At 37.2% G+C, this 14,113-nt stretch overlaps 1 protein-coding gene and 1 long non-coding RNA gene across 2 annotated transcripts; both read right to left on the reverse strand.

The window, feature by feature from the left end:
- Positions 1 to 255: 255 nt before the first annotated feature.
- On the reverse strand, positions 256 to 2,301 carry LOC131737759 (uncharacterized). The gene is made up of 3 exons (XR_009329358.1): positions 2,204 to 2,301; positions 596 to 685; positions 256 to 492 (listed from the first exon to the last, which is right to left on the reverse strand). It is a non-coding gene; the product is annotated as an uncharacterized LOC131737759 (long non-coding RNA).
- Positions 2,302 to 8,695: 6,394 nt separating this feature from the next.
- Positions 8,696 to 13,058, reverse strand: LOC131737757 (cohesin subunit SA-1-like). The gene is made up of 5 exons (XM_059028822.1): positions 13,002 to 13,058; positions 11,520 to 11,596; positions 11,359 to 11,430; positions 10,557 to 10,761; positions 8,696 to 9,980 (listed from the first exon to the last, which is right to left on the reverse strand). Exons 2-5 carry the CDS (start codon positions 11,577 to 11,579, stop codon positions 9,745 to 9,747), a joined length of 573 nt encoding a protein of 190 aa, XP_058884805.1. The 5' UTR covers positions 11,580 to 11,596; positions 13,002 to 13,058; the 3' UTR covers positions 8,696 to 9,744.
- Between the last annotated feature and the right edge of the window lie 1,055 nt (positions 13,059 to 14,113).

The raw sequence follows: 14,113 nt of genomic DNA on the forward strand, positions 1-14,113 counted from the left end.
ACTTGGTTGTGTAAAGCCATCTCCTCGCTCCAGAGGGTCTGGTATGTTCTGGAGCAGGCTTCCAGAACCTCTGGTTCTGTGTGCTTTTCTATAACATCCTTCATCTGCTTCAGCAACACATCCAAGTGCTTCAAAACAAACAGGAAGTCATATAGATGCCTTTAGTGTGTGTAAAAGTGCTTAACTGAACAAAGTGATTTTCAATTACTACTCAGCTGGACTGTATCAATAGGTTTCTTAGACGTTTACCCGTTCTATATGGCTGCCGGTGCTGTAGACATCCATGCTGAAATACTGAGGTATCTGTAGAAGACTCTTATTATTATTATTTGTTTATTTAGCAGACAGAGCACAAGGAGGGTAAGTGACTTGCTCAGGGTCACACAATGAGTCAGTGACTGAGGTGGGATTTGAACCGGGGACCTCCTGGTTACAAGCCCCTTTCTTTAACCACTGGACCACACAGCCTCCTAGTCACCTTGTGTGCATCTGCTGAATAATGGAAGAGAAGAATGCAATTTAAACAAAAAAAAAAAATTAAAACACAAGGTTCTACTGTACTGCTTTCTAATATGTATTAAAAGCAAATAGGTACCTTGGCCAGGAGTTCTGGAAGCACAATGAAATGTTCAATGATTTTGTCACAGTCATCCACCTGAACTTTCCTTTCTTTAGCAGGAAAGACCTGGTTAAAAACAAAAAAAAAGTATTAAGAATTAAGTAACTAATGATTATTTTTTCAAGCACAAATACCTAATTATGAGATATGAACTGTTATTTTATCAACATTAGTAGTGGAGGCTGTTATCATGTAAGTAAAACCTAATTTGTTTGTCTTGTAGACCACATTCTATGGTTTCTTTTAAAATATTTTTTCAATGTCTGTTTTGAGGTTGCTGGGAGACGATGTCATCTTCTAAACAACAGCACGTTTAGAATGTAATGCCGTGTTAAATAATGCTTTATCTTTCCAGCAGTGGCGTGCCCTGACGAAATGGACTGGGGTAGCAGAGTTGTTGCAACCCCCCACCCCCCTCCTTTTTTTTAAGTGGCAGCTACCTGTAAGCCACAGATACCTTTCATAATTTGAATTCTGAAAGTGCCAAGTATATCCTTTACCTTCCTGTGTCAGCTCGGGGATCTGTGGTGTATATCCCCCTTTTTTAACAATCTCCAATTTTTTAGAGAAAGTTCTCCTTGAAAAAGGATTCGTAACCAAATCGACTATGATGTCTCCGTTTTCGCACATTTTTTTTTATTTTAGTGTAAAATAAAATTCGAATTAATTAGATGTTGTAAAGGTATTTGTATTTATCAATGTATATTTATAAGCAATATCATGTGAAATCCAGCTATCCTCCTAACTGCAGTGCTAACCAATGAATATTCATGTTTTGGGGTTGCTCACTAATGATTGGTCAGCTATCAGAGCTTTGACTTTCAGATTGGTTGTTAAAGCAGGGCCTTCAAGTGAGGCAGAGAATACCCTGGGAGATTTATGGGCCGCCTCTGCTCACTCCTGATTGGTTGCCTGTCTAAAAAAAATAAATAAAAAAAAGGACATTCTTCGACTCATCTATTGGTTAAACTCACTCAAGACCTTCAATTGAAGTGGAGAATACTCTTAACTGTTTTTTTTTTTCTAGCGTCTGGTCGTTGTTTTAGACTTATGCAGGTGAAATGCAGATCTCTTATTGGCTGATCACATCCCCTTCACGAAACCCCTAGACTCTTAAAAAAACTCTAGTAGTCGTCTTGGATAAAGGCGTCAGACAAATGAACAAATAATAATTAGAGTAGTATGTTTCATAGTATAAGCAAGCACACTGTACGCAAGTGAGTGAGGCAACGTAATGTCATTTGACTGACGGTTTACTTGGCACTGTCTGGTCAGACGAGAATACCTTGAAGGTCCTGACGGCACGCCACTGCTTTCCTGTACATCTCTTTTTATTGTAATGTTCTGTGTACTTTATAAAAAACATATTATTCACCTTTCATTTCATTCTTCACTTCCTTCTTGTGTTTAGTATACTGGATCTAATTTTATTCTATTAATATCCTACATTTGAACTATTTGAAAAGGTATCGATTGTTGTAGTTGATTGTGTAACTGTAGGATACTTTATGTCAAAACTTATCACTGTCACAAGAATGTTAATATCATTTTTAATATAAGCGTTGCTATTCTGCTTTGTCAGACCTTTTTTCCAGTCCCTCTCCTGGCAGGTGGGTGTCCATCTGCAGCCTGCTGCACCGAGGCCAGCAGGATCTCAATCAGAATGGATTCCTGAGAGTCATTCAGACCTGAGGGAATAAACAATTTGACAGCTAACCCACACCTGTTCTCACTAGATAGTGCTTGTGTACGAATTCTGTCTGAATGAAACAATTCTACTAGCTGGCATACACTACTACAGGGGGAAAGCAGGCACTATGAATGTACTGGTAGCTAGGCTTGCTGATGCTATATGTTTTACAGGAAGTTTCACTAAATGTGTATCTGTAAAAAAAAAGTATGAAAAACACCACATTTTTATTCTAAGCATTATATTGTTGGAGTGATGGCTAAGCAGACTGTGAAGGAAAAGAGCAAACCTGCATAAATCTCGTGTCACGGGAGCTTTCAAGCACCACAACACAGCAATCCACACGAGCAACAACTGACAGAACTTTACTCTCAGAACACTACTCACAACAACCAGGGGAGATTTCTCCCTCAACTATTGCAATGGCAGACGTTTAGTACAAATTATATTGTATCATGTTTATAGTTCACTATTTGAACCTGTCTGGTTGGCATTTTAATATTGTATTACTCTGATATTTATTAGGCAAAATGTTACTTGTTCACACAGTACATGGCAATTCTTTATTGAATTAAGAAGCACAAGTATATGTGTTATGGTAAAAGTCAGAATATTGGCAAATCTTAAGATTTACTGGTAAATGTTGACATTTACCAAGCAAAATAGTAAATGTCTGAAATAAATATGATAACTCTTCATTTCTGACATTTACCGGTAAATCTTTGTCTAATGACCAAATGTCTCACTTTTGCACATTGTAAGGCTTTGGGAGTAACTCCATTAGTGGTTATAAGCATTTTACTACATATCTAACCGACTAATACACCTGGCATACTACTAAGGCTGAGTCTACCATGCTGCAATAGCAAGTAAATATATCTATTCACTGCCTGTATTTGTTGCGTTTTGTGTCATAACCAAAGTGTGATTTTCTGTTGAAAAACAAAGGTCCTAAATGATTTAATTTGCATTTAACAGAATGTTATTTTTTATCAAACTACTACGAGTTCAAAATTCTTCAACACCATTGTGAATTGTTGTATATGCAAATTTACCAGAATGTTGGTTGTTCTACATAAGTAGATCGCAATATTGAATTGCTCAACTGTGCATTACTGTAAGCTCATTAATGATTATTTTGTTAATGGAAAATGTGTATGCAGAAATAAATATATTGTTTGACATTAATGTTTTTTGTTAATGGAACATTTGCTTGCAGAGATACATATATTGTTCGATATCGATGTCAAAGTTAATGGAAAATGTGTATGCATGAATAAATACATTCTTTAATGATATATCTGCATTTACCAATACGCTTTCGTAAATCATAAGATTAACAATGCACAGGGGAGCTAAGCATTGTTGGTCTCTGGACTTGGTCACTTTAGCCAATTATTTTATGTAATAGGCAAAAAATGGCCCATCATTGTTTGCCAATTTCATGAAAAGGGCACCATTGCAGACAAATAGCATTAGAATTACATTAACTACTATGCACATAACAAACTGTTTCTACACATGGTAATGTTAGTGCACTTCTAGTAATGATGATGTGTGTTTCTTTATCTTAAAAGAATAAACCTACTTTTTATACAGGAACTCTCCTGCAGTTGTAGCCAATGGCCTGTGTGAAGAATATACAAACTGGTACATGGTTTTACAGTCTTCAAGTGACAAAACATCCTCACAATTCCTAAAGAAAGGAAAAAACAGATTCATAGTAGTTATCACAGAATCTAAAAGTATCATTAATAACCTCCAACCGTTGTAAGTACCGTAATTTTTTAAAACCAAAATTGCACTTTTTTGATACAAATAAATGTTCAAATTTGGATGGAGTCCTGTGTTGGAGTGTCCCGTCCCTATATATATTTGTGCACTGTTTTTTGTATTATTGTTTGCGGCGCGGATAAAAGCGCCGTGTATTTGTTATTGTTTTTGTATTTTTAAAAACCCAGTGAGGATGCGTGACTGATCAGCTAGTGATTTATGTAGTTAGCTGACAGTCACGTATCCTTATTAAACTCGTGCAGACGGTGACCATCTCCCGAGTTAATTCATTGATTAATTGTTGCTAATCGGGAGATGGTCACTGTATATAAACCTGCAACTCTCTACCCTCAAGGAGAGTGTATTAGGAGTGAGAGCAGAGAGAGCGAGGAGAGAGCAAACTAAACTTAAAAATAACTACTAAGCGTGCTGGTTTACATCACCACGATACTTGATTGTTTATTTGTTTGGCCCTTGTGCCTTTTTTTGTTGTTTGTTTAAATCTTTTGTTCATTCATATAATAAATACGCTGAGCGCCGTAGCGTTCAGCTTCACCACCGCCATTCCATCCGTTTATTGCCTTTGTTTACTTCCTGGTCCATGACATCACTACCCACACGTCACTGCGACAACAGCTCGGTCACAAGTCCAAATTTGTGTTGGATTCAGGGTTGTATTTGGAAATGCTTTCGTTTGCCCAGCTCTCATGTGGTATCGTGCAGGGCAGCCATCTTCAGTAGATCTGCAAGCATGATTTATTTCTGTTTTAGGTCCCTGAGAAATGTTTGTTCTACCTTGGCAATTGCACGCTAAATTGCCTTTCTATTATTTATTTCTCAGCAGACGCCCTTATCCAGGGTGACTTACAAGATATCACATTATTTTTTACATACAATTACCCATTTATACAGTTGGGTTTTTACTGGAGCAATCTAGGTAAAGTACCTTGCTCAAGGGTACAGCAGCGGTGATTAATAAAGTGATCACTGACCCCCAGTGCTGAAGACCATTTTGTTCTTTGATTGTTTTTTTTCAAATATAATATTGTAGTTTTAGAAAGTTAAAATCACAGCTCTCTGGTACTTTATCACTGAAGAATAAAAAGATCTTCAGAATAATCAGGGGGCCAGTGATAATATTGCCAGTTCTAATAAGAGGTAGGAACATTGACTGTAATGTCTTGGTGATTGATTAAATACTTTAAGTGTCTTTCGAGTTCGGACCTGGGACATAACTGTATTTATCAAAGGCTGTCATGCCTTTAGAAAGATGCCCGTGTATGCCGGACATAATACTGTGACATTATGACTGAACTCCTGTAAATACAGACACTGATAATTAGTTTCATTCTTGTTCACCATAATTCTGCAGTAGCTCTATGTGGGTGATGTTCAAAGGACTGCAGCCTAAAAGCCACTAGGAGACCCTGCTGTCTTTAATCTTCAGCTCATGTAATAAAAAAATGAAGCCCAAAACATAAAAGGAACATCAGTGCTCACTTCATACTCACAGCAAATAAATGTTTGAAAAATATGGAAAAAAGAGAGACCAACTGTAAACCTTTACTGCCACTGCTGTACAGGATTTAGCCACCCTTTAATTTAGTCATTTCTATACTGAATCGAAAGCTCAACCATGCGACATCCTCAATGGCTCACCTAGTAAAAGCACCACTGCGTGTACTGTAGTGCAGGTTAAATCATAGACGCATGGTTTAAATCCGCTGTGAGAGATGAGATTGCGAGAGACATGTAACTTGGTGGTAGCCACACCAAGCTGGCACGCAGGGTTTATTTATAATATTTACAACCACGCGACACTACTAACGATAGTAGAGTACGGGCACATACACAAACTGAAGTGTAAAGGAAATAACAATTTTAAAAAGGCCAAATAAAAAAGTTGCAACACAAAGCTAATAAAATAAAATTGACCAAGAGTGGTTGAATGCTGCTCCCACAAACGGGAGGTAGAAAGGGGGTTTTAATCCACAGCCCTGCCATATCTAGCACAAAATGTATTAAAAAAAATACTATTTACACGTACAGGGTCTTAGCCCTGCCACAGGGCCACACAGCATTCTGCATTGGCTTATAGGAGAAAAATGAGCTGAGGAATGTTCACCTCATTGTGCTTCATAGACCCCTACTGGAAAGGCATCTCACAAGTCCAGGATGAGACTTCCTAGGCTGGGCCCTTGTCTCCAGGGTCCCCCTTATGAGTTCACCACAGTAAAAGCACAGTAAAGTGTAATGAAGCACACTGAATGCATGTTATAGTATAGGTAAACATTGGAAATGCCAGTGATGTATGGTGATGCATATGAAAAAAAACATGCTAAACTATGGCAAATGCATAGTATAACCAAGGAAAAGCTGCAAAATTACTGCAGTAAACTTAAAGGTCTGCAGGCTTGTTAGTGTACATCCATTACCTAGGTTTGATGAGTTAAAAGAAGGCACTGGCTTGACTGGAGGAACGGAGGGATCCTATTGCTCTTCAGTTCTCCTAATCGGTTAGTGAGTTGCAACAGTGAGGCAACATTAGAACATTAAGGGCAAGGAAACAGGAGTACATTTGATCAGAAAGGGGCACATATACTATTAATATTCATCTCAGGTTAGCTAACTTACTGTGATATGAGCATCAGCAATTTCATTGATTGCGCTGCTACTTCATGGTCCTTGTCCAATATCATAGACATAATTCTGTCCTGATAGATCAGAAAACAATCCCGTGAAAATGTTGTATGAACTTTGGATGGAAGTATTAAAAAAAAATAAAAAACTTTCTGAAAAGCATAGTACTGCTGTCACTAGCTTTAACTACATGACTTATTCAAATATATGCTCTGGTTGATACATATTTATGCTAGTGTTCCAATATATTCACTGCTTCAGGCATACTATTATTTAAGCAATACAATGCATGGGGCTCTTTCCGTGGCTGTCAGTTAATGACCGGCTGGAGTTGTTTTAGGGCCTAAGGTGAACCTAGAGGTGCTCTACATTATAATATTCTATGCTGACCATTCATTAACCCAGTGGTAATAGGCCAACTTGCAGTATAATATAAATCTTGCTTGATTTTTAACCAATGAGACATTTTGCATTTTATTGTTCGAGATGCTTCTATAATACTGGCAGGTTTAACACTGTATATTTGAGAAATATAAATGATACAAATTCAATTCGTAGAGAACAAATAAACTAATTATTACCTTAAAGCAGCTTGTAAAAAGTTCCAGTTTTGAAATAAAAAGTGTGTTGCTGTAAAGCCCCTGTAATCCCAACACACACTTTAGACTACCGTTTGCTAGAAGAAAAAGATAATGATCTATATTCATATATCCAAGTATAATTATACTGGATAGATTCACTTAAATCTAATTTTCAGTGTTGCCCTGTCCTCATTCACGAGGATGTGGGATTTAAAGACAATATAAAAAAGATTTCCTTAGTAGGAATTTAGCAAGAACAAAGTGAAACATTACTGTAAATCTGTAGATAATGACATGGGAACTCTAATGTCTGCTGTAAAGCAGATACAAATCAATTAACTGCATAACAACCTTCTTCAGCATGGTGTGGGCACGACACATGCACATTCACAGACTTTTATAACAAAATGATCCACGAAAACACAGAAAATACCTACAGTGACCAGTTGGTGTTATTAGATCTTTGAGCATAATCCTTTGTAAACACACAATGCCATGATTTAGATTTCTTCTCAATTTACAAAAACAAAATATTATCTACAATTTGTACTGTAGCATTCTATGGGGTTCCCTAAATCCACCTACAGTACATCATGTGTGCTTTGGATTAATGCCTCAAAGTTCTCTTATTGCTCAGAACGTGTTGAAATTGTGCATGAAAACATTATCAGAGCTCTGCGCTTGGATGACTGTCTAAAAACATGAAACGTAACTGTGGTTCATCTAGTTACAGGTACCTTTGTCTTCCAATGTTAAGAAACCCCATCTAACAGCTGCCCAGGAGTCTCTTTATTGTATTTCTGACTGTAAGAATATATACTCTGCCAACATAAGAATTCCATTGTGTCACAACAATAGAGCTCCTTCTTGCATAATAATAATAATAATCACTGAAATAACCCAAAAACAAGATCAGACATTTCACATTGACAGCACATTGACGCAGTCCAATCACACCTAACAGCACAGCAGTTAACACTGCAGATGTGTAAACAGTTCTTTGAATCATAACTCCACTCAAAATTGCAGACTAGTAAACTAATACAATATATTAAGATAGATATCATTGTCCACTTTTATTTATTTGTTTTGAAAACGATGTAATTGGTTACCCTTGTGTACTCTCTGTTTTTATACATTATTAAAATTAAATTTCACTTGAAGTATTATTATCCCTGGTATTTGAGAATGCTGTTCAAATTTTGTCCACACCAAAGGCACTGTTGGCTTTATTTAACTAAATAAAAATGTGATTTAGCAAATATTAATGAAAATAAATGTGTAACCATTGCATCAAAAAATGCATTGAAATGTCTTCAACAAAATGTCTTCCATTTATTTTGAACAGCCAATATATACATTTTCACTGAACAACTTATCCAGTACCTGTATGCCAGTAATTACACTCAATGTAAGATGACCATTTGATTTAGTGTGTCTTTCTTCATAAAACCTTGTTATTGCTTTCAGCTGTCCTTTTGATTTCTATTTGGTAACAAAAATAATACTAAAACACTATCTTACTAGTATCTCATCAGAAACACGCCTTTGAAGATAACATTCATCATATTTTCTATTTCATGCTGTTTGTCTTGCAGCTAAACACAAGTTAATAATGAATTACTGTTTTAAAATTAACAAATAAAAAAATTATTTCACTCTTTTCCTACATAAAAAAATACATTCACAGCAAACATAGATTTGTGATGTTAAAGCATACTATCTGTAAGCAATGGGCAGACAGCAATTTCAATTTCTCCTGGGAACCTGTTCACTACTTGTGCCACCTATTCTTCCTAGGTTAATTAAACAGTGCCACCAATGTGTACAAACAACAGTAGAACAAACAAGTTTACTCTGGAAATATTTCCCAGAAAAAAGTCAAATTTCCAGCCTGCCCTCAGATACTGAGATAATGTATTTCCTGCTTGTTACCCTACCAACCTAATGACTGAGATGATCAGAAGCCACGTTGAGATCCTTCACCATGAGATTAACTACTTTCCCTGTTGAAGTCTGGATTACAATAAAAAGAAAATAATGTGATGGCATCAGAGAAAACAAGCAGCGAAAGTGTTCCCAGGAGGTAGAAATGAAAAGCAGCAGAAACTAACTGTAAACAAACTTGACTACCAGGCAAGTTATGCGTTCTGATAAAAACCAAAGAAAGATCAAGTGTGGAATAAGAAAGATTGAGGATTATATTCATACTTTATAGTGTATTGATACATTATAAAAGTAAATACATATAGTTATAGATAGGAAAAATACTGCATGCTGTGGATAATGTAATAAATTAGCCACCATCAACCAGAAAGTTTTAGTTTACCTCAATTTTGCGACAGCAGACCAGCTAATGATCTCTAAAGTGCACTGAGGAAGGTGTTCCAGGAAGGGAAGATGTATACAGGTAATTCTGTCTCTATCCCATCCTTTACCTCTTATTTTCTTCTCAAGTTGTTCCTGCCTGTGACATGCTCTCTTAGAAGATGTATACAGGTAATTCTGTCTCTATCCCATCCTTTACCTCTTATTTTCTTCTCAAGTTGTTCCTGCCTGTGACATGCTCTCTTAGAAGTCATCTTGTTTCTCTCCTCTTCGTACAGTCTTTGAGTGTTGCCTTTATTAACACCAAGGTTCACAGCTACACTCACCAAGGCGGTCAAGAGTTTCAGAGCTGAAGCACAAGAAAATTGCAGGTAAATTACAATGTAATATAACAAGGGGACACCTTTATACAGTATGCTTTGAATGACATACAGGTATGTTAACTCTGTCATTTCTAAACTATCACCACATTTACACATACAAATATAGAAAATGGCTGAACATATTTATATAGCCATTTTCAGATTTACAGTTAAGATATCTCCAGGTAAGCCTCTTATTGTTGTCAAGACAACTGCATTCACAATTTCCTGTTTCAGTCAACACATCCAGTTTACTTTTTCAAACAGGTTTATAGCACCACTGTGGCCTCAGAAGGTCCCCCTGCAGCACTCTGCCCCCAGGGAATAACATATTTGTTCCACGTGGTTATCTTACTGTTGGATTTATTACATCCACTAGGGTGTTCCAACTGAATTTAGAGAGAAGTTTTGAAGTCACATGGGTGCTTTTAAAAGAACACAAGAATATGATGAAAATTATACAAAGTGAATCTAAACAAGAAGACAAAATATTAGTTAAGATAACCAAGATACTTCACACGCATACCAAGTTGAATCACTGTATCCAAATGCTGCCTCCTTACCTGACAAAGTACAGGTGTGCCTGAATGCTCTGATCCTGGAGTCTGACAGCTCGGTGAGCAGTGAGATGACCATGTCCATCAGGTAGCTGTCATAGCTGAAACTGTTCTGACTCTGTTGAATCAGCACCACGATGAACTCACAGAAGTTGCACCTGAACTTCTTCCAGTAGGGCCCTGGCATGGTGAGTGGGTAAACCCCACAATCCTAAAACCCCAAAGCAAAGAAATGCATACCTTAAAGACAATACCTTATTCCCTCTGAATACATGATTATTTAGAATATACATCAAGGGGCAATAAACAGATAAAATAATATTTTAGTTTAAGGTGCGCTCACAGAGCAAAGAGGGGAAGCTCTCATAGAGCCTAACAGCACCTTTTCTGATTGCCATTGTCCCTCATCTTTCATGAATACTAAATTAAAAAAAGGAAAAAAAAAACATTAATAAGGAGGGGTAATCCACCTGAAGCATACTTGTAAGTGATGTCGTCACCATAGGTGACATCACTGTTGGCATGGTTTAGACCAGGTGTGGGCAATTCCGGTCCTGGAGGGCTGGTGTCCCTATTGGTTTTTGTTCCAACTGTGCTCTAAATTATAATTGGTAATAATTGGTCCAATTAAGTAATTCAGGGCAAAGTTGGAACAAACAAGTAATTCCCTAGAGAACTGGAGGATAGTTAGTAAACGCCTGAATGCTCCACAGTACATCTTGGGCTCTCGAAGAGAGCTTGAACATTAACACTGCAGAGAAAAAGGGGATAAAAGATCATTAAAAAAAAAAATGTTTAATTAAATTACCATATCCAGAGGCCATGTAACTGTAAGGATCCATGGAAAGGCCATGAATTTCTTGTACTGCAGGCCAGTGTCCTGAAAAACATCCAATGCACAAACTGTCAGCTGACCGAAGCAAATTACAATACGGTGGAGAAGATGCATTCAGAATAACAGTGCAGTACCTCATCAAACTCCTCTATCATTTTCTTCTTGAGTCCAGTGTTGTGCTGGCTTTGAATCATATCAGCAGTAACCACTCCTGCACAGAGGAGAGTGGTATTAAGATTAATATCGAAGCCCTGTTTCAATTTGAACCACACTACCTGGAGACTCCACGTTCCTGCTTTACTACTGTTACTGAACATGATAAGGACACATCATTGTCTATTGAGAGCCGCTGTGAATAAGAGGAGTTGGTTATTAGTTATTCATCTTCTTTAAATGGCTCATTCTATTAAACTTTGTTATAGTAATTAAGTCCTTTATCTGTGTATGATCAAGCCAGGATACAAGGAATCAAATTTAATAAATAACCATCTATGAAATGTCCATAGGGAATGGTTACTGTATTGTTCATAAGATAGTAATGACGTTTCCTTAATATCTGCTTTATTAAACTTCAGTGGGGACTAAAAGGGCATTCGGTGTAGTGTATGATTGTCTTTGCATCCTGAGCACTGGATGCTGCTGCTGATGAGGTCCAGAAGTACTGTATCTCTGTCCTGTTGGTAGGCTTCTATCTAAGGAGGCTGTGTGGTCCAGTGGTTAAAGAAAAGGGGTTGTGACCGAGAGGTCCCTGGTTCAAATCCCACCTCAGCCACTGACTCACTGTGTGACCCTGAGCAAGTCACTTAACCTCCTTGTGCTCCGTCTTTCGGGTGAGACGTAACTGTAAGTGACTCTGCAGCTGATGCATGGTTCACACATCCTAGTCTCTGTAAGTCGCCTTGGATAAAGGCGTCTGCTAAATAAACAAATAATAATAACAACCAAACAGTTACATTTTTCTAAGAATTCCGTCAGTCCTATTTTATAAATAAATAAGTAAATAAATAAATAAATAAATAGTTTAAGACTTTTCTTCACGGCGGAAATACTTCATCAACCTCCTGATACAGTCGACCAAACACCATTCTAGAAAACCATTAACTATTGAAAGAGAAGGAAAAAACATAATTGCAACAACCAAATGTAACAATTAAGACTCCTTCCTGACCAGCCTACCACCAGCGCCTGTGATTGGTCGCTACTGTGTTGTCAATTCACATTTACAGCCCAGGATTGGTCTAGACAGAAGCTTTCCATCAGCTTTCTGGTCAAGTTGTCTACAACAGAATTATTTTTTATCCCATCCCCTCCCTCACTTACTATTCCAAAACAAACGTGGTTTTGCTGTGGTTGAGAACTTGAACGCAAAACAAATGCAATCGTTTTAACAGGTCAGCGAACACATTTCCCCTTAGCAAAATGTAAATAGGGGCCCGGTATAATGTGAAACACTGATACAGAGATTATTGTTTTGTTTTGTTTTTTCATATATCGATACCGTACTTGACCATCATTTCTAAAGCAATTCAAAATGCTTAGTTTCGTTTTGATGTAGAGGCTGAGCTATGTGCGATATTTTTTATTTCATTATAATTGACTATGAAGATGTCACTTACCTCGAAACCGTTCTGCAAAAGGAAGGTGATTAAATACTGGATGTAATCATTGCACAAACAGTATGATTTCCAGACTCCAGCTCCAAAATTACTTACTATAAGTGACTTCACTGCGCCATCCGGTGGTATTCGCGCATAAAAACAATTCGTACTGTGGAAGGAAAGCGGAGCTGTAATAAAATGTAAGTAATCAAATGATTTCACGACCCGACGCCGTACACTTACATTACATAGTATATGATTCTAATTCTGGTTTAATTGACCTTGGCGATCTGGGATGTATCACAAAATTCCATTAAAACTATTTCGATGTGGTGTCTCTGAAGTACTAGTACTGGTATTGTACCGCTAAATAAACATGCGGTACCTGGCTGCTTTGTTCTGTATCAATAAGTTACTGTCAAAAAACCATACTGCTTAAACAGTACTACTGCTGTAGTGTACGGTATGGAAAGACCAGAGAGCTGTTAGAAAACCCAATGCCTTCAGTGGCATGAACTTTTAAATTGTTATTATTAGACCTGTATTCACTTTACAGTATTTTATTCTCAAGACGATTTTGTGTTTTTATTATGGTGATATTTGCAATGCATCACACATTTGTTTGTATGACGAATTGTTTTCAATGTTGTACACATATACATGCATAACATTTCATATAATGTACTGTTGTGGATTTTGAAAGGTTCAATAAAGCATAAAATGCACCACATTAGGGCTATTTTGTATGCTCCATGGGTTCCCTGATGTTTTTAATGTGAAGTCAATGATGGCACACTCCTTCCCATATTATTAAGTTATTGTTGTAACACTTACAGTCCACTAGGATGATTGTGTGTCCACGGCAGACCCTCGATAGCCCCCTTCCTAGCAGTCTTCTTGGTACTACTGTATACAGTGTTCATTCAGCCCATTGCTTTGCTGTTATTGTCTGGAGGACTTGCTTGTGGATTCCTCCTACTCTTTATTTTATCTTCTACTGGCCTTCCTTACTTTCACGTTTATTAAAAATCTGCAAAATGAATGTTCTGTGAAATATATTATTCATACATGTGCCGTACGTTAAAATAAAAAGAAGCGCAAACATTTATTGCAGCAAAAATTGACATTGA

Source organism: Acipenser ruthenus, chromosome 8, assembly GCF_902713425.1.
Source record: "Acipenser ruthenus chromosome 8, fAciRut3.2 maternal haplotype, whole genome shotgun sequence".
Taxonomy (NCBI): Eukaryota; Metazoa; Chordata; class Actinopteri; order Acipenseriformes; family Acipenseridae; genus Acipenser; species Acipenser ruthenus.

Coding starts and splice junctions, on each gene's coding strand:
- LOC131737757 (XM_059028822.1), bottom strand. CDS start 11,579: ATGATTCAAAGCCAGCACAACACTGGACTCAAGAAGAAAATGATAGAG. Junction 11,431..11,519: donor TGATAGAGGAGTTTGATGAG/GTACTGCACTGT, acceptor GATGTTTTTCAG/GACACTGGCCTGCAGTACAA. Junction 9,981..10,556: donor GCACACCTGTACTTTGTCAG/GTAAGGAGGCAG, acceptor CTTGTGCTTCAG/CTCTGAAACTCTTGACCGCC.